Below are 22,140 nucleotides of genomic sequence, written 5' to 3'. Positions count from 1 at the left end.
AAATTGTACAAACTTGAGCAGTGTTAATGTATAGCAAGTTTCTAGTACCTGGAAGCACTTCATATATGAAGGGCCTGACTGTATCATAGCCAACACTTCTACATGCTCATTATGTAGCAGAAAAGTGCTGCCTCCAGGCAACATTAATACTTTCCTTACGCCACATTAAGAGAATGTGATCCAGGGACTAAATTGTAACCATACTAACTATGAACAGACTATTATATATAATAGTCTTCTTTTTAAATATAGGTGTTCCTACAGAACAGTTTTAGGAGAAAAGACTGTTAATGTGTGGACACTAATTGACCTCATTAATATTGACATGATTTTACCTAAGCATAGCTTCACTAACTACAGCCTGATGCATTTAAAATATGTGCTATTATTTTATCCAATGTTTCAGATAAATAACTCTAGCCTAAGAAGATCTTTGTATTTCCAAAGGAGGAATTTTCCTGCCATATCACTTCCACAAAATGTACAAACATCAGTTTGGCTACATGGAATGCCTCAAAGAATGTTATGTGTATTTATTTTTTTCTGTAGAGTACACGTTTGAATCCCAGGTTTAGTCTCCTTGGATTTTTATTCCTACCATGTTTGAAACAAAGTTGAAGAATAATTTTCTTATGGGAATTTGTGAATAAAATTTGCTTCTTAAATACCTATATGTCCATGGATATGGACTCTTTTTAATTAATAGACTAATTTTAGGGCATTTTTAGGTTTACAGAAATTTGAGTTGATAGTACACTGTTCCCATATATCCCTTCCCATCCCATTCACAGTTTCCTTATTGTTACAGGTTGCATTAATGTGGTATATTTGTTACAATTAATGGACCAATATTGATATATTATTACTATCTAAAGTCCGTAGTTTACTTTAGGGTTCACTCTTTGGGATGTATAGTTCTGTGGGTCTTGAAAAATCCATAATGTCATGTATCCACCGTTATGGTATCACAGAATAGTTTCACTGCCCTAAAAATCCTCTTTACTCCATCTGTCCAACCCTTGTGCTCTCACCCTAGCACAAACCTCTAGAAACCACTGCTTCTTATTATTCTTATTCTTATTCTTAGTTTTACCTATTAAAAACATGAATATATTTTTAAGTTTTCATGGATACACAAAGCAACCTGTATATAGACTTCCCATTTTCTGTAAGTGAGGGAGCTCAGTAACAGTTCAGAATACATATAAACCACATTAGTTTCATTACTACTCCATTGGTGGAAGCCCAACCTATAGAAAGGCTGATTGCATTTTTATAAAGCATCTAATCCATATGCTCTCCATTCAAATTACACCCTAAATTTTAATCTGTACTGCTTTAAAAAATACAGATATACAGAAGTACAACACATCCTTAACAAGTCTCACTTTTAAAAAATTTTTTCCAAGATTCCTTGTTTTACCTCTTTAATTCACCTATAATCAGGGCCAGGGGTTAGACAGTATTCCCCAGTGTGGTTATTTGCAGCAGGATGTTGATGCTGATTAGTATTCTCCCCATACTGGTTGTAAAATACATATCTTTATATTACCCTGCCTATATCAAATGAGAGAAGTGTTCTGTAAACTAAAGTGCTGTATAAAATATTAGTTAATGTAATAGTATGCCCATTAAATTGTACATGTAGCCAGGAGGCTGGCTATCCGTTTCTTCATTCCTTGAAGAAAAGCTGACCTCGGCTAAATTCATACGAATACCAATTGCTCCAAATCATTGCACAGGCTGTGTAGGTGAGGAGCAACCATAAAAAATTACGATAATGAGAGGAAGAAATATCAATGGAAAGTATTTCATAAGATTTCATTACTCAAAAATGCATGCCCTATGTTCCCACTACATTTCTCACTGTTAATCTCTTTTTAGTTTTTTCTTCTTCACCTCTTACAGGCTTCTATCTTCAATCTCCTTTCCTTCCTTGCTAGTTCAAACTGTAACTGACGATGGGTTTTCTTCTCGACTGGCTTCATTTTTGCTGTTCTTCCAGGAGAAAAATCTATTACCTGCCCCGCCGGTACAAGTTCATGAGCAGGTTAGTAGCATGCTCTGTCATGATATGTTTGATATGTTGGCCTGTTTGTTCCAACAATGACAAGGAATACAAGCTGGGGAGGATGGGCCTTTGTCCCATGGCAAAACTGGCTGCCATGCACAATCCAAAAATAGCTATTTCAGGTTAGCCTGAAAAGAAAAAGGCAAAGATGGAAATGTTTCTCTAAGAATCTTCCTTGTGGTTTCTCCATACTCGGAAGGACAGAATTTATCTGCAGGTGTGTTGGGGCTGTTTTTTGTTTTTAGCCCATTCTATTAGATAAATTACCAAAAAACCCAGCTGTTCAGCACATCTTTGGTCCGAATGTTATTTTCTCCACACAAATCCCACCCTCCACCATAAGTAACTTGAAATCTTGAAGTGCAGACAGATGACATCTCAAAAAGCTGATAGCTGTCTAGCCCCCAATTTGGGTGGGACCCTCCTATATTAGTAACATTTTGTTAATAAAATATTGCAGATGTATTACCTTACCAGAAGCCCTTCCTACCTTTTTTTTTTTTAAACCTCCCCCACCCACCCAAAATTCTACTGGCTAAAGATTGCCTTTAATGTACAGCGTATCCTTCTAAAGTTTGTTTCTCGATTTTTGAGAAGCCACGGAGAAAGGGGGAAGCATCAGTGATGTCCTTTAATTCAATTCTGTTGTGATCACTGGAAATCTAATTTTAAAATTTTAATTGGTCTTATGTGATCATTTACCCTGAGCTGAGCTGATGGTTCAATTTGGAGACCATTACATTTCTCTGAAAATCCTATTGTTCAGTTCTGTGAGAATTAAGATTCAAGTTTACTCTGTTTATGTGCTATGCAGAATGATGAGTGTAAGAGTAATTGACAAATTCTAGTGGATTTACTCAAATACATGTACCCTCAAAAAGTATGATATAAGAATTGACATCCAAAGAAACTAAGATGTGTTTTCTAAAAATTTCCCTGCACAATATCCTTACTAGCAGTTCTTCTTTGTTTAGACAACAGCCATGACATTTGGATTCACCATGGTTTAGATTAGTCCCTTGTCGTATGATGACCTTCTATGAAACCCTGAGGTAACACATTAGCCTATATCAGTAGTCCTCAACAGTTTTCAAACTTTAACCAGCATCAGAATAACCTGGAGGGCTTATTAAAACACAAGATTGTTGGACCTGTGCTCTAATCCATGATGTAGATATCCATCTCTCCACCTGGATGCTATGTGAAGGCAAGGATGGCTTGTCCAACTCTATATTTCCAGTACCTAGCACATAGTAGGTGGGGTGAATGGGCAAATGAATCTGTACACATGTGAGAAGATTTGAGTGAGGAAAAAGGAGATCACATAGAAAAGCATAGAAAAATCAGGGGTGCCCAAAGTGTCAGACACAGACTTGGAACTGAAACATTTGCCGTCACTATGGGGGAGGGGTGAGCAATGAGGGCTTAAAAGAAAATGGTGGTAAAAGGAACCATAAATCTCAGGGTTGGGTTGGACATCAGATGTCATCAAGTCCAGCCATTCAACAGATACCCGAACCTCTGCTAAATGGTCAACCATCCATGTTTGAACATCTGTGGAGACAGGGAATTTCAGAATGGCACCTGACTTTTAGGAAATTCTTCCTTAAAATAAGCCATAATTTCTCTGTCTCTTCAGCTTTTACTCCAAAGAACGTTCAGATTGTAGTTTTCCCTGGATAGATGAAAAATAATCTACAGAGCAAAAAGGCAAAGTGTATGAGAAGGATTATGAAATTATAGGCAAAAGAACTTAGCAAATATTTGGAAATTGAGAGATGGGGGAGGGAAAGGTTTCTATATCTAAGGGATTGGGAAAATGTCAAAGGTAAAAGGAGAATGGAAATTCAGAAGAGGTACAGGTCTGGTGAGAAAGATGATGGTTTTTGTTTTAACAATTCTTTATTATAACTCACAAGTAGGTCTTTGACACATAGGTGTCCTGAAGGCCTCTGGAAATGATGGCAAAGCAATTGAAACTGGAAGTAAGACTAGAGAATCCAATTTGGGAGTCAGAAGTATGGAAGTCATGTCTTGAGCCAGAGGAGTGGATGGAGTTCCCCAGGGAAGAATGTAAAGTGCAAAGAGAGAGCCAGTGGCAACTCCTTGGAAAATCGTGTTAAGGAGGCAGGAAGAGATGGAAGGAAGGAAGATGAAAAAGAATAATTTAAGAAGGAGGCAACCTAAGGGAGGACAGTGTCAAAGGGGCCAGGAAAGAGTTCCCATGAGAATGGGTGTTCTTCAGCTTCTGATGGAGGCTGAGAGATGAGAATCAATTTTTAATATTTAGAAGTTAGGGAAAACTGCCATGATAGCAGTCTCCATGAGTGGTGGTTCTCAGAGTTGAGTGGACCTCAGGATTACCTTCAGGATTTTTTAGTACTCAGATTATCCAGCCCATCCCTGGAGTTTCTGAGGTGAGGCACAATATTTTCTCCTCTCTCAAGATCCTAAGTGATGCTAATGTGGCTGATCTGGGACTACATTTTGAGAATGACAGCCACGGAGAGGAGGGTAATAGCCCCAAATTACAGCTGGCGAAGAATGGAAGGCCCTGATGAATCAGAGGCAGTGAGAGTTCACTACAACTTTGATAAATTTTGAGATAGAGGAAAATAGAGAAGGGACAGGCCTAAGAACAGTAGCCAAGAGGAAGGAAGCAGAGGAGAGGAGACTGTGGCAAGTGACCAATCACATATTCTCCATGTGTGCAGCAGAGAGGTTTTAAGTGAGTAAGAGTTTGGGAAATCCTTGTTTCTTGAACTGAAAGAACAACTTACTGAACAATAAACTTTGGCCTGAAAAAGTTAGTGCTACTTCAAGTGCATAAATCATAATTATAAAAGGATATAACTGGAAGACTCAGACAAAGTGAAGGGAAAAGAAATCCTAACTAACTGTCGTCGTATGACACATTGATTCAGAATGCCTTCTAAGACAAGCTTCACTGCTTACCACATCACTGTAGTGGTGTACCTTAGTAAAGCCCAATGTCTGGTGTCATTTTTAAAGTGCAGTTGGTCAGAAATTTTGGTAACTATTTTAACTCTCGTTTCACCTCACATCAGATTCAGACAATGCAGAGTATCTCTTTGTAGCCAGCTCCGATATGCCAAGTTGAAGGGCACATCTACATCTGGCTATCCTGGTTGTCCACCAGTAATAAAACATTGACTCAGTATTCTAAAATTCTCATGTCATACTAAATATGGATATTTAATTTAGCTTTTAGTTTCATCCACATAAATGATAATTTCATTACTTTGCAAAAGCATCCCTGAAACAACCTCATCTCCTTTAATGCCAAGGGAAATGATTTTATGATGTTTCTGAGCAGGCAGAGAGAAAAAGCATCTTTTCACAAATATCTTTATTTTTGAAAATCACCTGACTCCCATAAAACACACTCATGTAGTTTAGACTTATATTCTTCGAGTAAATGCTATTTTCATCATGTACTTTGTCTAATAAATGCTCCTTTGACTCTTTGGGCAGACTTATAGGCCTTATAAATTGTCTTTTCAATAAAGAGAGGGAATTTATCATCTGTCTTCTGCCTTTTTCTTTTCTTTTTTTTTTTTTTTGCCTTTGCCAAATACTGCAAATATAGTCTGTAGAAGATGTGATTACAAAGGAACAAATTTGATTATGGTCGGTGGCTTGTAGCTGAAGCCTCATTACTACTCATTCCTTTTCCATCTGCCCCCCCATGCATACCTGCCTGATGTTATCCTTTGCAGTCATTTGGCAGAATGTCTGCTGCCCCTGCTACATTATACTTTCAGTGCAGTTGCAGTCTTATCAGTTGAGTATACAAACTTGTATTTTCCATCCTAGTTTTTAAAAATTAACATATGTAAATGTTCCAAAGACTTTGGACTCTTCTATGAGATATTTAGGTTGTGCCCCAGTTAGTAGCCTTGTGACCTAAAAGAATCCTAACTCCTATCCAAGGAGAGGCTATAAATATAGGAGACTTGGCTCTCAGAAGAGGAAAAAGAAATCCAAGGCTCCTGCTGTCTAACTGTTATCAGTCCAGGAGGGCTTCATTTATTGCAATGTAGGGCTCTGTGTGGTGCGTCCATTAAAAAAAAAAAAAGAAAGAAAAGTTTATCTGTTGGTTCCCTCTAGGTATATCATCCCTAAAAACGTAATCTGTTTGAAATGTGGTGCTATTATTATAATATTCTGGTCTGGGGAAAACTAGGTGTCTCTGAAGTAGCCTATTTCATTTCATTTAGCCTAATTAAGTTGTCATTAGTACAAACTCCCTCCTGGGTTGTTAGTGGCTCAAGAGAAAGGCCTTGGTCTTCTTCAGGGCATACCCACAGCATCCAGGTTGGGGCTCTGCCCACAGTAGGTACTTTATAAAGGCCTACTGATGGCTTAGCATGTGGGGAGTGAAGTCCTTTGGTTTGTGGCCTTTTCTTTAGTTATCACCACTTTAATTATCACTACCCACTAAGGTGGATAGTATAGTCTCCCCTTTGCAGCTGAGGGAACCAAGGATCAAAGAGGTTCAAACAGAACCTTCCCAAAGCACATTTCCAAGACACAGCTTGCAGTATGTGCCCATTCACCTGTCCTGTGCTGGCAGCTCTTTCCAGTCACTCATGACATGGACCTCCCATGAACCAGAGCTTGGCGGGGCAGGGGGAACACAACACTGAACTTACTGTAATAACAACTTTCTATAAAAATACCCACCTTTTAGTCCAGATATTAGCTTGACAAGTTAAGGCCAGAAATGCGCAAGTGGATGATTGGTCCATTATCTCTTTATTGATTTACCTACGTAGTCTGTAAGAGGGCTTTTGCTCAATAAATGGCAGAAATGGAACAAAATGATAATGTGTCCAACCAAAGTCAATACTAAATCATTAAGCCAACATTTTCTCTTTGCTTTTCCCAGTCAGTGAAGACTCTGTTAAGTAAGCCCAACTCTTAAACTTACGAGACAAATTGGATACTTTTAGTTAGTTGGTTCCTCAACTCATATATCTAAGAGAATTTCAGGATTACCTCTTTAGGGAAGTTTCTTAGTTGAAGATGGAAGCACAGACGTCAATATACAAGTTGTGAACCTACTTCAACTTCAGAGTCCATCATTCTGTATGAAAGGTTATCTATTATACTGTGAAAAAGAAAGCTCTTTATTCATTCACGTTTGTTTAGAATATAGCCAAGATACTATTGCCCACATCACCAGCAACATGTATCTAAAAAACAGCAGAATCAGAAACCCCGCTTGGGTCTGGTGCTTTCCAGCCTGGTGGCTTTTGCACTGTATTTTTACTTGCACTGTGGAAGAGGATCCTCAGTGATGCCTAAGTAGCAAGTTTGGGATGGGAGTGTTTGTTGAAGAGTGGCCAGTTGTCATCCAGCCACAGAGACACAGATCCTTGCTCCCAGAGCCACCAGACTGGCAGGTAGAGTAGCATGTGGAGTGTTAGCCTCAGCACTGGGAGCCTGACCAGCCATGGCCAGGTCTCAAGGGGAAGATCAGATCAAGACTGTTTTCAGAGGTCTATTAATTTCCTATTGCTGTTGTAACAGATTCCTGCAAACTTAGCTGCATAAAACAACACAGATTTATTATTTTACAATTCTGCAGGTCCGTAGTGCAGGGGAGGAGACTTAACTGATTTCTCTGCTCAGGGTCTCTCAAGGCTAACGTCAAAGTGTTGGTTGGCCTAGGCTCTTCTTGAGGCCATGAGGGAGAATAATCTTCAGGCTTGTTCAGGTTGCTGGCACAATTCAGTTCTCTGCAGTTTCTGTCGGGTTCTTAGACAAAAGTCATTCTCAGCTTCTAGAGGCTGCCTGTGCTCCCTGGCTGCTGGCCCCCTTCATCTTCAAAGCCAGCAATGGCCAGTTGAGTCCTTCTCACACTTTGAATCTCTCTGACACCCCCCTCTGCCTCATCTTTGCTATCTCTAGCTAGAGAAAATTCTCTTCTTTTATTTTTCTATTTAAAATCAATTTAATTAACATACAGTATATTACTAGTTTCAGAGGTAGAATTTAGTGATTCATCAGTTGCATATAACGCCCAGAGCTCCTTTATATCAAGTGCCGTCCTTAATGCCCATCACCCAGTGATGCATTTCTGGTCTTAACTTGTCAAGCTAATATCTGGACTGAAAGGTGGGTATTTTTGTAGAAAGTTGTTATTACAGTAAGTTCAGTGTCTTGTTCCCCCTGCCCCGCCAAGCTCTGGTTCATGGCGGGTCATGTCATCCCACCACCCAACCCCCGCCTCCAGCGACCTGTTTGTTTCCTAGAGTGAAGAGTCTCTTATAGTTTGTCTCCCTCTCTGATTTCATCGTATTTTATTTTTCCTTCCCTTCCCCTATGTTCATCTGTTTTGTTTCTTAAATTCCACATGAGTGAAATCATATATTTGTCTTTCTCTGACTGACTTACTTCGCTTAGCTAGAGGGTAATATGCTCAGCAAACTTCTCTCCTTTTAAATGGCTCGTATGATTAAGTTGGGTCCACCTGAGTAACCCAGTATGCTCTCCCTTTCTAAAGGTCCGTAACTTTGCTTACAGTCCCTTTGCCATGTCACATGACATATTCACAGGTTCCAGTGATTAGGGTACACACATCTTTCAGGAACCATTCTGCCCAGAAGACGGTACAAACCGCTGACCACATTTGAGTGTTTGTTTCTGTCATTTTGGAAGAGCACACAGCATGGACCAGCATGTGTGATAGAACCTGTACGGTCCATGTTTTGTCCTCCTGCTTCTGCTCAGGCTACCCCACTGAAGGCCAGTTTACCCACCCCCACCCCAGTGTCTCAGGGGTTTTGTTTTTAAGATATCCTTTGAATATCTTTATTCCACCACAGAGTTTCAAAAGCCCAATTCCTCTGCTTTCCATCACTTTTATATTAGTCTCCCTGGTCCTTAAGAAGTTACTAATAACACTATTTGCCTGGCAGCTTCTCCAAAGCATTGCATGCACAGCATCCTTTGGAAGCACAGGCTTCCTGACAACCCTGCAAGGTCAGTAAGATGGTGATGATGATGATTAGCCCATTTTAAAATAAGGCTTAAGAAGGTGAGTGATTCGTGGAAGGTCAGACAGCTGATAAGCAACAGAACCAGGATTTAGGCACCCCAGTTTACATCCCAGCTTCTTTTAGGAGTCTCCCTTCTCTCCATTCCACTTCTGGCCCCTCCTCATTTTTCAGTGAATCATTTTCATTACACTGTTCCACTCTCTCTTCACCATCTCCACATTTCATTTAAATTGTGATCTACAAGCTGTTGCTGAAAGCTTCCATTTCATTCCCATAGAGTATTGATGTCTGCTATTTCACAGCTTTATTTGTTTTTATCCATGCTGAGCACTGTACCCAGCTGGATTTAATTCATAGTCGTGGCACGCAGAGCCCAGATTCTGTAAGAACGTGAACTTTGCGAAGTGTAATGCGATTAGTGCCGCAGACTAGAGATGTGTGGGAGGTAAAAGCTCTATTATGAAAAGCCTCTGGGCCAATGTCCTCTTTCTTGAATGAGTTTAAAGGCAATCAGATGAAATAAAGCCAGGAGTTAGGGGAAGGCCACCAGCTTAGCCTAGAAAGTATAATTTATGAGTCCATTTAAGGACTAAATCATTGAACTTGGACAAGTTGTAGATGCTGATGAAGCACAATTAACTTTGAATTGGAAAGAAAGACAGAATGTTAAGGGGCAAGCTGGGTGCTCAAACTCTTATTTTGGGGGAAAAAAGATTGTAATAATAGCCAGTACCTAGTGTACACCAGATATTCTTCTGGAGATTTTATGTACATATTGATTAATCACCACAACCCTATGTACCGAGTATTATTATCATGTCCACTTTATAGATAAGGAAATTGAGGCCCAGCAAAGTTAGATAACTTGCCCCAGGTCACACTGCTAATATTTACAGAGCCAGGATTTGAATCCAGGTACTGCAACCCCATGTTCTCAATCACTATATGTTCTACTGTGTCTCTGATGTGCATTGTGTTACTTTTAAGTGTCTTTAAAGAGTGATGAAGGAGGAGAGGACCAGGAGGAAGGATGGAGGGTATAGGAACTGTTCCCCCCCCCCCCCCCTTTGGGCCCCCCCCTGTACTATTCTCTTCTGGGAACATGACCTTGAGTAGCATCTTTATTTGTGTGTGTGTATGTGGTAGGTACGAGTTGTCTTTGAGAGAAAGGGCCTAGAGAAGTTGTGAGATTCTTTCTACTTTGAACTTTCAGGGGTTCTGGAGGAAGGCCAGCCACCACTAGGCAGAAGGAGGTTGTGGTGAGACTGGAGCCCTGCAGAGAATAAAAGAGGTGATAAAAGAGTTAACTATTATTTTTCATCTTGGAACTGGGGATTGGTTATGGAAAAAGTAATTCCTTCACCTGGAAGTTTCATTGAAAAGGACAAATTGCCATGTAAATATTTTTTGATTTGGAAAAAAAAATCCTGCCCAAATTCCATGTGTAATTAATAGACCTAGAAGGCATTTAGATATTTTCTTCATTAGAGGAATCCATCCCTTCTGTAGCCCTTAAGTGAAGATTTCCAGTATCAACTACTTTGATAAGGTGATCCCTAAAATCAAGAGTCCAAAACCTGCATTCTGTTCCTGGCTTTATTCACTGGCTGGGTAATTTGAGCTGGATACCTTCCCATGGGTCTCTTTTGTGATGTGTAAAACGCGTATGGTACCTGTTCATTCTGCCTCACAGAAATGCTACTTGATATGTGCTCTTAGAAGATACTTTCTTCAGTGGGTATAGATAACTGAGGTAGCACAGTTGTTTTCAAGTGTGCTGTGCATTTTGCTCCTTCTAGCGGTTTTCTGTGAATGACTGACAACGTGGTCTACTTGGAAGCCAGATGTTTTCATCAGCAGAAGCCAGAGGGAATCGGGAGGGGGGTAGGGGAAAACTGTGGCTTGTAAACCACCCTAACAACACTGTTGTTTTCTGTGACTTGGCATCATTGTGCACCCTGGCCAGAGTGACACATGTGTTATCATGCCCCTGTACCTTGAGCCATGGAGTCAGCTTGAAAGACAGAATGAAAGCTGAACAGCCTGCTGTCTTCTGAGAGGCAGCTCAGGGAAGGTGTGAGAGGCAGGAAGCAAATCACGACATCACGCTCTGTGCACACAGGCAACCCACCGGGATTGCTGTCAGCTGCCCTGCTGAAAGTTAACTACAGCCAGAGCACTTCCCTAACCAAGGGAAGATGGGGAAATTTTCCAAATACAAAATGAGTTTCTAGAACCTGCAGAACGTAAGAAGTTAAGGTCTCTGCTGCTTTGCTTAAGGGGCTGTCTACTTCCTTTCCAGAGCCTTCCAGCCTTGGTCATTTATTGGCTTGTGGGGGAACATATAATTCTTGGCCACTATTTCATAGACAATAATATTGAGGACCTGTGATGAGATCGAAAAAACACTGGAGTTGAGGCGCTCTTCTTTCTGTCTGTAAAATGGGGATATCATGTACTCATGTACAGTGAGAGTGCCTGGAGTGTGTGGTGTCATAATTATGGCTCTGTGGAGACTTCCCTCCTGTGTTTTGGGGCATTGCTAACATGCTGCACCCTTTGGTCTTGCCTTTCATGTACCACAGGATCGATAAACAAATAAGCAGGTTTCGGAGATGGTTACCTAAGAAGCCCATGAGGCTGGACAAGGAGACACTGCCAGACCTGGAGGAGAATGACTGCTACACTGCCCCTTTCAGCCAGCAAAGGATCCACCAGTGAGTGTTTCGTGTGAAAGCCTTTGTCTTACTAAGGACATGCAGCTGTGGTAGAGCCTTCTCCTGCACACCTTTGAGTCCTTGGCATGTGGAAGGAACAGCTTAGTGCCTTTCTGCCCTGAAAGTCCTGTGAGTGTTCATATCCCTTTTGTATTAGGGTAAGCTAGCTGTTCTAACAAACAGTCCCCATGTCTCAGTGGCTTGACATAGTAGAACATGCGTTCATATGTGTGTTGGGTGAACGACCTTCTCCATGGTGATTCAGAGACCCAGGATCCTTCTATTTGGTGGCTCTGCCAGTCCCCGTGCTCAGAGCCCCTGTAGGCTCATCAGCATATAACCGACATGACGAGAAATTGGTTTACCCCTGGCCCTATTGAAAAGAGGGGTCGTTGGTTTGTTTTAATCAATCTCTGTTCACTTCTCAGTTTCCCTTTTCAGCAACTCAGCAAGTTCCCCCAAGAAAAGCCATATCCCTGAGTAGCCCGCTGGCTCGCTCTCCATCAGACAGTCTCTGAACAGTAATTTCTCACTTTTGACATGCAGGAGGAAAGCTTGGCTCAGTAATTGAGCCTTTGAAGAATTGCAAAAGTGATAGGGAATTGACTCTGAAGCTTTTGAGATGACAAGAAATTGGGATGGGGGGAATCAGTGTAGGAGAGAAAAGCATGCCAAAGACTGTAAACAACTAGGCAAAAACAGCCTCTCAAAAGGCAAATAAATACATTTGGCCCAGCCTTGCTCTCAGCCAGACTTCCAGAATTCCTGGCTCTCCCCGCTCCAGCCATAGAGACAGCCTCAGTAAAATGGACTTCCCCAAGGGGAGGAAGAGGGTAACAGATTTAAAAAAAAAAAAAAATAGGTTGTTGACTTTGAGAAAAAAGTAAACCAAATGGCAGACATCAGGTTGCAGGGAATGTACGGTTGGGGGCATGTTTCAGCACAGAAAATCCGTTAATGTCTTTGGACTTCTAGAAGATGAAAAAGAAAAGAAAAATCAAAGAGTAGATGTTCTGCATCAAAATATATAATAATATATAATATATAATGTATAATGCAAAGGAAACAACTTTATAAGCCTCTAAAATAGCCAAACTCTGGATCCCCACAAGTCAGATTGATGCCAATCCAGCCACATTATGTGAAAATTTAAAAGGGTTATTGAAAAAGGCATGAAACTCACAGCCTGGCCTCAAAATCCTAGTTATATCCTCTGCAGGGAATAAGAAATGAAAAGGGTTTCATGTTAACTCAAAGATCAAGACCTATGGGTGTTTTTTAAGAGAAAAAGACAGATGAAAGCTGACATGTTCCTGCTCTTAACTTAAACCTTTGCTATGCCCGTGTTGTTTATCTTGTAGTTTCTTAGACAAGTGATTGTATGTTTTAAATTCTTCTGGAGTAGAGTCTGATTTACATACAGAATTTTCCCTTTGCTTCTCAACTGCCTGAGAATACCTAGCACAGTGCAGGAGCATCTCATAATTTTCAGATGGTTAGATACATGAATGGATAAATAGGTGGCTAGAAGCATCAATGAAATATAGGGTATGTGCCTGGGGTTTTGCTTTACTTCAAATGGATGTAGGTAAATAGAAGAGGAAGGTTTCCCACTACTCATCTTCACGCTAGTTACATTTCCTGATGTTCTTTCTTGCTTTAGAACAAATTTTTTAGCAGGCTTCTCAAAGTCAGAAGCACCTGGGTACCCAGCAGGTTCTCTAGGGAATAGAATCAAGATTCGTATCTTTATAAGTATTTTAAAATATATAATAAATGAGAGATGATAGCCTGTGGGATCACAGAGGTACTTAGCCACCTCTATCACAAATTTGAGAGGCCTTTTTTGATATGTTGGGCATTGGTTCACTGAATAATTCATTCAGCAGTCTCTGATTTGATGTCTACTTCTTGCCAGGCACTGCCTGGGTGCAGAGGATATAAAGATAAATAATACACAGTCTTTACCCCAGCCTAGTAAAGACAGAAAGACCATTTTAAATGTGCACAATATAATGGGTGCTACTTAAAAGAAAGAGGGCTCCATACTGCAGATTTTGAGGGAGGTTCTAAAAAATAAGAATTGAACACACACAAAAATGCTTGAGATGGGTCTTGAAGGATAACACTTGTCCAGGTAGGTAGTAGGGGGAAGAGATCTCAAGAAAGAATTTGTGTATAAAGTATATGAGCATGGGGCACCTGGATGGCTCAGTTGGCTAAGTGTCCCACTCTTGATTTTGGCTCAGGTCATGATCTCAGAGTCGTGAGATCAAGTCCTGCATCAGGCTCCCCACTGGGCATGGAGCCTGCTTGAGATTCTCTCTCTCTTTCTCCCTCTCCACCCTCTCTCTCTCTCTCTCTCTCTCTAAAAAAAAAAAAAGGAAAAAAGTATACGGGCATGAAACAGAACGGAGTGTCTGAAGAACTACAAGTAGTTTTTTTGTGAATGGGCACAGGGTGTGAGAAAACCTGGCATTATTGTTTGAAAAAGGAGTGATCAATGGAAGATGAGCTTTTCAGACAGGAGAACCAAGGAGGAAAAAGCAGAGGAATAGCTGGAAGGAAGGAAACCTAAGAATCAGGCCTCAGTGGGATCAAGAGGGTCGTTTAGGCAGTTCCATCATGCAGTTGGGTGATGAAAAATTAAACGGGGCTTGAACATCATGGGCAGTGGGGATTTCTTTCTCTTTGAAAATTGTCATGCCGCATGACAACATCCCTTAAATGAATGTGTAGAAGTAAGACTTGAGGAGTGCTGGCTGTCCAGTTGGAAATGATTGGTATAATAAAAAAAAAAAAATTCCCTAAAGATGGATGCTTCCTTAAGGTGACACTAATAGGTTTAAAGTAATCAGAAGTAACTTGTTAATGCACTCTAGGGCTTAATAATATGATTTCCTGGTTGTCCAAATGCAGTCCAAAATCCCATGTGACTTCTTGGTTTTGCAGAATATTTGATATTGTGTTTGTCTAGGAATAAAAGAGAATAATAGATTGTGTGTGTGTGTGTGTGTGTGTGTGTGTGTGTACATGAATGTAGTGGAAAAAGAGAAAATTAGGAGTTTAATAAATAATGATCAAAATGGAAAAGAAGTCTTAAAAATACTTTGTGCTCAGGATAAAGCCCAGAGTCCTAAGCTGGCTCACTAGCTCCTGCTTCCATTCCCTGTTGAGCACTTCATCCATAATGAACTGCTTTGACCTTCTTAACTCACAGAGCCCATTTGTGTCCTGTTGCATAGGGTCTTCCCTCTGCCTGGAGTACTCTTTCCCTTAGACTCCCTTCTTTCAGGTTTCATCAGAGGTGGTTCCTTCAGAAAACCTCCCAAGATTTCCAACTTTAGTTGTGCTTTTCAAAAACAACATTATGTATGCACTTGGGAGAATGGATTGGAGGTGGGCAAGGATCGAACCAGGGAGATTGGTTATATTACTTCTAGGTTTTAGAAATAAATTCTGGGTGAGGTGCATTCTTCTATATCTTGATAATACTTACTTTTTTCTATCATAGCTCTTGATATAGAACCATATAGACAGTAAAGTTCTTGAAAGGCTATGTCTATGTCATCATTTTTGAATCTCATAGTTGGTGCTTAATAATGATTTGTTAAATGATAAATGAATAGATAAAAATGAAAATAGAATAATCATGTGAAGAAGGAATATAGATGGTGTGAAGTTAGCTCACTGCACACTCCTCTCAGACCAAATTCAGCCCATTCTGTCCTCCAGTGTGGTCCACTTCCATTGTCCCTGGTCTAGTAAATGGCACTAATATTTGTGCAGTTGTTGAAACCAGAGCCAGGAAGCTATTCTAGACCTCTCCTTCACCTCCACTTTCTGCATTCACTACATCGCCAAAGTCTGATGATTTTACAAGTTAAGTCTCTGTAATCTAACAACTTCTCTCAATGTCCACCATCATTATCTCACTTCTGAAACCTAGAAGTAATGTAACCGATCTCCCTGGTTCTATCCTTGCCCACCTCCAACCCATTCTCCCAAGTGCATACAGAATGATGTTTTTGAAATGCATTTCTAATCGTGTCACTTAATCCTGTTTAAAAACCTTAGAATAAATACCAAAATTATTGAGATGACCTACAAGGCCTTAGATCAACTCCTCTCCAACCTTATCTGCCTTCACTGTGTTCCACCCTCCCTTCTTATGATCCAGACACATACATACAGCCGCTCTCAGTTCTTTGGATGCACTCTCCCTTAGGGAATTTGCACATGGCATTTTCTCTCTTGGAATTCTCTTCCCATTTCTTTCCCCTTCCCCTTGTTTACTCTTATTCAATCTTCAAAACCCAACTCCAGAACTCTTCCCAGGGAAGCCCTCCTCTCCTCCTTCCAAAGACTAGTTCCCCTTGCTATATTCTCTTTAAGTCACATGTTTCCTATGTAACATTTTTTTATTTGAAATTCTGTAACTTTGTAATTATTCGGGTATTATATGATTAATACTTAAACCCTCCAGGTAAACTAAACTCAATGGATTTGCTCACAATTATATCTCTGATACTTAACACAATGCTCAATATTTGTCTATTAAATGAATGGAGTAAGGATGTGAGTAATAAAGAACATGGGATAATCTAATCATGAATCTGCATACTCTGAACTACATTGTATAAAAGATTAAAGTTGAGAATCAATTAAAAAACAAATAGCCTAGTCTTATATGCAAACAATGAATCATGGAACACTACATCAAAAACTAATGATGTAATGTATGGTGATTAACATAACATAATAAAAAAATAGCCTAGCATTCTATTTGAACATATATCTGTGTTTGAGAAGCAGTAGAGGCAAACCAGTGAGTATACATGTCTGCAAGTCGCCATAGGATGTTATTGGTCATTTTATATGGTATCACCAAACACCTAGAGATAGGAAAGCTCTTACTAGATGCCAGACACTATTTTAAGAACCTTAATCCTTACAACAACCCTATGAGAGAGGAGGTATTATTGTCACCATTTTGCAGATGAGGAAAATAAAGCACAAAGAGGTTAAGGAATCTGCAGTAGGTCACATAGCTAGGTTAGTCCACCCACTGGAACAACCCCCAAATATCAGTGCTTTAACACTATAGAAGTTCATTTGTTGTTCACATCATTGTCTAAAGTGGGTTACCATGAATGATCAAGTGCAATGTCTCTGCTCTGCACAGTCATTCAGGTACTCAAGCTGCTTCTGTCTAGTAATTGCCATCCCCAAGGTCCCTTGCATCTTGTTGACAGGAAAAGAGAGATGAATAATTTTGTAGGAAGTTTTTATGGGCCAGGCTAAGAAGTGGTGTACAGCACTTAAACCCACATTTCATGGACCAGAATTCAATCATGTAATTACCTCTACTCAAGGGATGCTAACATAACTAGTCTTTCTGTATGCCCAAGAAGGAAAAGGAAGCAGGTTTGCTGAACAACTCAGCAGTCTGTCTCAGTGATGGAGTGGGAATTCAAATTCAGACAGGGAGCCTCCAGATTCCACGGTCTTAAGCATTATAGTCTACTATAGGATTTTTCAACTTTTGTGCTGTTCATGTTTTGGACTGAATAGCTCTGTTGTAGGGAGCCATCCTGTGTGTTATAGGGTGGTTAGTAGATTATTGTCCTCTATCCATTTGATGCTAGCAGCAGCCCCCCTCCCCTAGTTATGAAAATCAAAAATGTTCCAAACATTGCCAGATTTTCCTGGGTGGGGGCGAGGGGATGGCTCAAAATCGCAGCACTCTCTCCGCTTGAGAACGATTGCTTTACTGGCTTTTATTACATGACACCCTTCGGGCAGGACCACCCACTCTCTGACATCAATTAAACCCTTGTTGAATCTGATAATTATGACAGACAATTCCATTTAAGATTTAATTTTTTTCCTTGTCACCTCTTTGCCTGGGAATGTTAGCCTGCTTAAATATCATCACCCTTCATTCTTACAATGCATTTACAGTAATATCCTTGAGGCAGTTACTTTTTAAGGTTGATACTCAAAAGAAAGGTTTGTGCTGGTAGACAGAGAAAAGAAAATGTAGATAAGATGCGTGCCATTTTTATAGTAGATATACGATACATTCTTTCAAGAGCTAGATCAACCGAATTGCCCTTCAGGAAATGTTTGTGTTAGATAAAAGTGGGAAAATGTTTCTCCCTGCAATTTTATTCCTCTTATTGCCATTAGTTTATTTTTATGAAAACCTATGATAAATGAGGAGGTGAAATTAAATATTGACCATTTCCTAGTAGAAGATTCTGAAATTTGTGTTTTTTGCAGGTGCATATCTTTAAAAAGTTACTCATTCATGCGCTCGCCCCACACCTGTTGATGTTCTCAGTGCTTGGGAACCAACAGTGAACAAACAGGGCCAAGATCCGTGTTCTCCTGGAGCTTACCTTGTAGCTGGGGCTAACTGGCAATAAATTATAAACCAGTGGTTCTCAATAGGTGCATGATTTGGCAAGGTCTGGAAACATTTTTGGTGGTCACAACTGGAAGCTGAGAGTGCTGCTGGTATCTAGGGGATGGAGTGAACAGGCAGTTCCCACAACAAAGAGGTCCCCAGCCTTGGATGTCAGTAGTGTTGAGGTAAACAGTTAAAAAAATCAATTGTAAAGCATGTTAGAATGGGATAAATAGTATGGAAAAAGAGAAAAAGAGGAGTAGGGGTTAAAAATGAAGAACCCTGGCATGGGGACGTGGGTGCAGGTTACATTTTCAAAAAAAATTTTTTCTGTAGGCCTCAGATAGAAGGTGTGATTAGAAAAAGACTTAAAGGAGATAAGAGGAGGGGAACAGAGAGGGGGTTCCATATACAGGAACAGCCAGAGCACATGCCCTAATCTGTGAGCACATGTGGGTGAAAGTAAGACCTCTGTGGCTGGAATAGAAATGATGAGACTGGCAACAGAGATGAGTTAGAAGGGAAAGAGGGAGGCTGATTATATACAGTCTTGGCTTTTGCAAAGGAAAGTGATAGTCTAACTTAACTATTGAAAATATCCTTCCAACTCCTTTAAGAGCAGACTGTAGGAAGCAAGAGTAGAAGCAGGAACCCGTTAGGAGGCAACTGCAGACAGCCCAGTGAGAGATGATGTATTTATATATGTATATATATTTTTACATTTCTAGCTTTTAAAAGTCTGCAGTAACAATAGATATCACATATAACTTAGTATCAGCCCATTTCCTTACAAAGCTTGGTTGTACACAAAACATTTAACATGTGTCCTCTGCATGTATGAGATAGACATTATTGAAAGACCCGTTGAGATGAAATTTGCTTACATGCCTTTCTCCCCCTGCTAGACTCTGAGCTGCTGAGGGCTAGAAGTTCCTGCCTGGCAGCCAGTGACTCCTAGGGTATGATTATGATCATAAGACTTAACAGAACAGGAAAGGGCACAGCAGAGTTGGAAGTTGACACTGTTGCCACTTCGGGAGGATGGAGCCGGGACTCCAAAGTCTGGTTCTCTCAGCTAAACCCAGAACGTCCGTATGAAAAGTTGAAAACCATAGTCAACTAGTCAGTCAGTTGTGGTCTCCATGTTCTATTTGAATTTGCCCCTGGCTTGTTGATTTATTTTTGGTCTCAATTTTGCTAATAGACTATCTTCCCTATCCAGTTTTATGGCTATTAAATTCTGTTCTCAGGGTTAATGCCTGACACTTAACTCCTACATCATACATTTTAATGCATATGTCATGTGCATGTGGGATATGTCAAGTGTGTGCATCAGAAGACCACTTGACATGAAATTGGCTTACATGATTTTTTCTTCCCTTCTAGACCATGATCTTAGGGAATAACAAAACAACACAGCTCTTTGTGCCCAAGAAAGAACTAACCATGGAAATCTTGGTGCTGGGGGCAGTGAGGGCTGGTAAGGACAGAAGAAAGTTGCTGAAGGGTTGTTGTTGGGAGGTTCTCTGGAACCTCTCTTGGATTGCCTTCTGAATAAGCCAGCAAACCATGGCAGTGAGGCATGGACGGTAGTAATCAGTCAGTTGGCTGTCTAACAGCTGTCTTCAAGTAGTGGTAGTAATAATTGTGCTGATAAAAGGTGGTAGTAGCCACCATTTATCTTTAATTATATTCCAGAGTTGTACCATAGGTGCATTACAACTCTGAGGGTACAGGTGTATGATGAAGGTCAGAGAGACTGAGTGGCTTGCTCATAGTCACTCCAATTAATGGCAGATTAGTGAACAGAACTGTGTTTTCTCCACAATGCTGATACCTCAGGTTTGTGCCACATAGGGAGAGCCAAAGTACAGTTTACCTTCCAGCTACATTACACTAGCACGATCAGGTGCATGTAAATATACCTGATTACCTTTGGAATTTGTTAAAGCATTTGAAGTGGAGTAAACAAATAAAATGGTAAAACATAAGTAAATATTCTGAATTAAGGAGAATATCATTTAGAGTAGGCATTCAAGTTCAGGAAAAAAAAAGGCTTAGATTTGCAGCCCTCAATGGCCTATCTCTCTGTAATGGTTAATAAATGAGCCAGCAAATTGAGCTTTAAGCATAGTGGGTAGAGCAGAGGGAGAAACACAGTAAGTCACATAGTTCTGATTGTCAGAGAGGAAGAAAACCAATCCGTTAGTGAAGCAGAGCTTTTCTTAGTATTTTCCTAGCATTTGCAAGAAATAAAATTCTTGCCCAGGGAAAGGGGGGAGAGCTGTGAATAAAGCAGTGAACAATTTCCTTAGCAACCTCCTTAGAGCAAACATCTTATAGGACTTTTCCATGGGCTGTTTTTGGTAGGTCCCTCAGCATGGTTCTAGAGAATTAATTGCTTGGGGCTATAATGTTTTGGGGGATTTAGACATCAGCAAAATACTGCAGTATATCCTAAACTAACCTCATGTAAATCTTTGTTGTTTGAATTACATTCTGCAAGAATTGTAGCTGAGAACTGATTAAAAAGCAAAGAGCCTCATCTTCCATTTCAATATATATTTGTGTTTGAGAAATAATAAAAGCAAACCTGTGGATAGACATCTTTATAAATCATTGTACAAAACCATTTGGTCGTTTTACATGGTATCACCCAAACTGGACCTACATGTTGCTTATCAGCCATAATTGTATGGGAGCCTAAGAGTCTGACCCCACAGAAAGCTCTCTTGTTCCAGCCAGCTGTGCGGCCCAAAGCTATCAACATTAGGGTCAGTCATTCATTGGAGCATTGTAGTTCCAGAAGGCCCCTCTCAAAACTCAGATTATTTCAGAGAAAGTAATTCAATACAACAGTAGGGATTTTGATGACTATAAGGCCTGTGAGTAAGGCATTGTCATCCCTATTTTTATAGAAGAGGAAACAGTCACAGAGAGGTTAAATAACTTGCCCAAGGAAACACAGTCGGTAAGTAGTGGGACTTGGATTCTAAGGTAAGGCACTTTGGCTCCAGTCTTATCCTCAAACATTATATATCAGTTCTCTATGGCTGCTATAAAAAAATCACCATGAATTTCATGGCTTAACACAACACAAATTGTGTTGTACTGTGGTCCTACAGGTTAGAAGTCTGCCATGGGTCTTGCCAGGCTAAAATCAAGGTGTGACAGGGCTGCATTCTCTTGTAGAGGCTCCAGGGGAGAATCTGTTTCTTTGCCCTCTCCAGCTTCTGAAGGCTGCTGCATTCTTGGCTCTGGGCCCCTCCCTTCATCTGCAAAGCCAGCAACGGTGTTGAGTTCTTTTCACATCACATCATTTCACTCTGACCCTGCTTCTGTCATCCCACCTCCCTCTCTGACTCTTCTTCCTTCCTCTTCCATTTTTAAGGACCTTTGTGATTACACTGGGCCTGCCTGAATGGTCCAGGATAATCTCCCTACCTTGAAGTCAGCTGACAAGTAACCTTAGTTCTATCTGAAATATTAAATCCTTTTTGCCATATGAAATAGTCATAGGTTCTAGGGATTAGGATGTTGACATTGTTCTGCCTATAGCACAACTATATAAACTGGCCAATCTGCAAAGCCCCAAGGTCCAGAACAGAAGATAAGTAAGTTTGGGCGGGAGGAAAAGAAAGAAGAGAGGGTTGTAGCAATAGGATTTAGGGACATTAAATGAAATGACTTGTGTAAAATATTTAGTCCAGTACCTGGCCCATAGAAAACACTCAATAATTGATAGATGTGGTGGTGGTGGTGGTGGTGTTGGTGATGGTGGTGGTGGTGGTGGTGGTGGTGGTGATGGTGATGATGGTGGTGGTGGTGGTTGTGATGGTGATGATGGTGGTGGTGGTTGTGGTGGTGATGATAGTGGTGGTGGTGATGGTGGTGGTGGTGGTGGTGGTGGTG

General features: G+C 40.5%; 1 protein-coding gene across 9 annotated transcripts in view; it reads left to right on the top strand.

Moving 5' to 3' along the window:
• Positions 1 to 22,140, top strand: part of ANO4 (anoctamin 4) — a 444,815-nt gene that overhangs the window by 294,357 nt on the left and 128,318 nt on the right. For all 9 annotated transcript variants that reach the window (XM_073900417.1, XM_073900416.1, XM_073900420.1 and 6 more), the window contains 2 exons: positions 2,006 to 2,050; positions 11,685 to 11,816. In XM_073900417.1, coding sequence (XP_073756518.1) covers positions 2,006 to 2,050; positions 11,685 to 11,816 — 177 coding nt within the window. The remainder of the gene's footprint in view (positions 1 to 2,005; positions 2,051 to 11,684; positions 11,817 to 22,140) is intronic.

The sequence above is a fragment of the Callorhinus ursinus genome, unplaced genomic scaffold, assembly GCF_003265705.2.
Source record: "Callorhinus ursinus isolate GAN/ISIS: 27379988/994484 unplaced genomic scaffold, GSC_fseal_2.0 scaffold14, whole genome shotgun sequence".
Classification (NCBI taxonomy): domain Eukaryota; kingdom Metazoa; phylum Chordata; class Mammalia; order Carnivora; family Otariidae; genus Callorhinus; species Callorhinus ursinus.
Note: the sequence above shows the minus strand (reverse complement) of the source record. Positions and strands in the feature narration are given on the sequence as shown.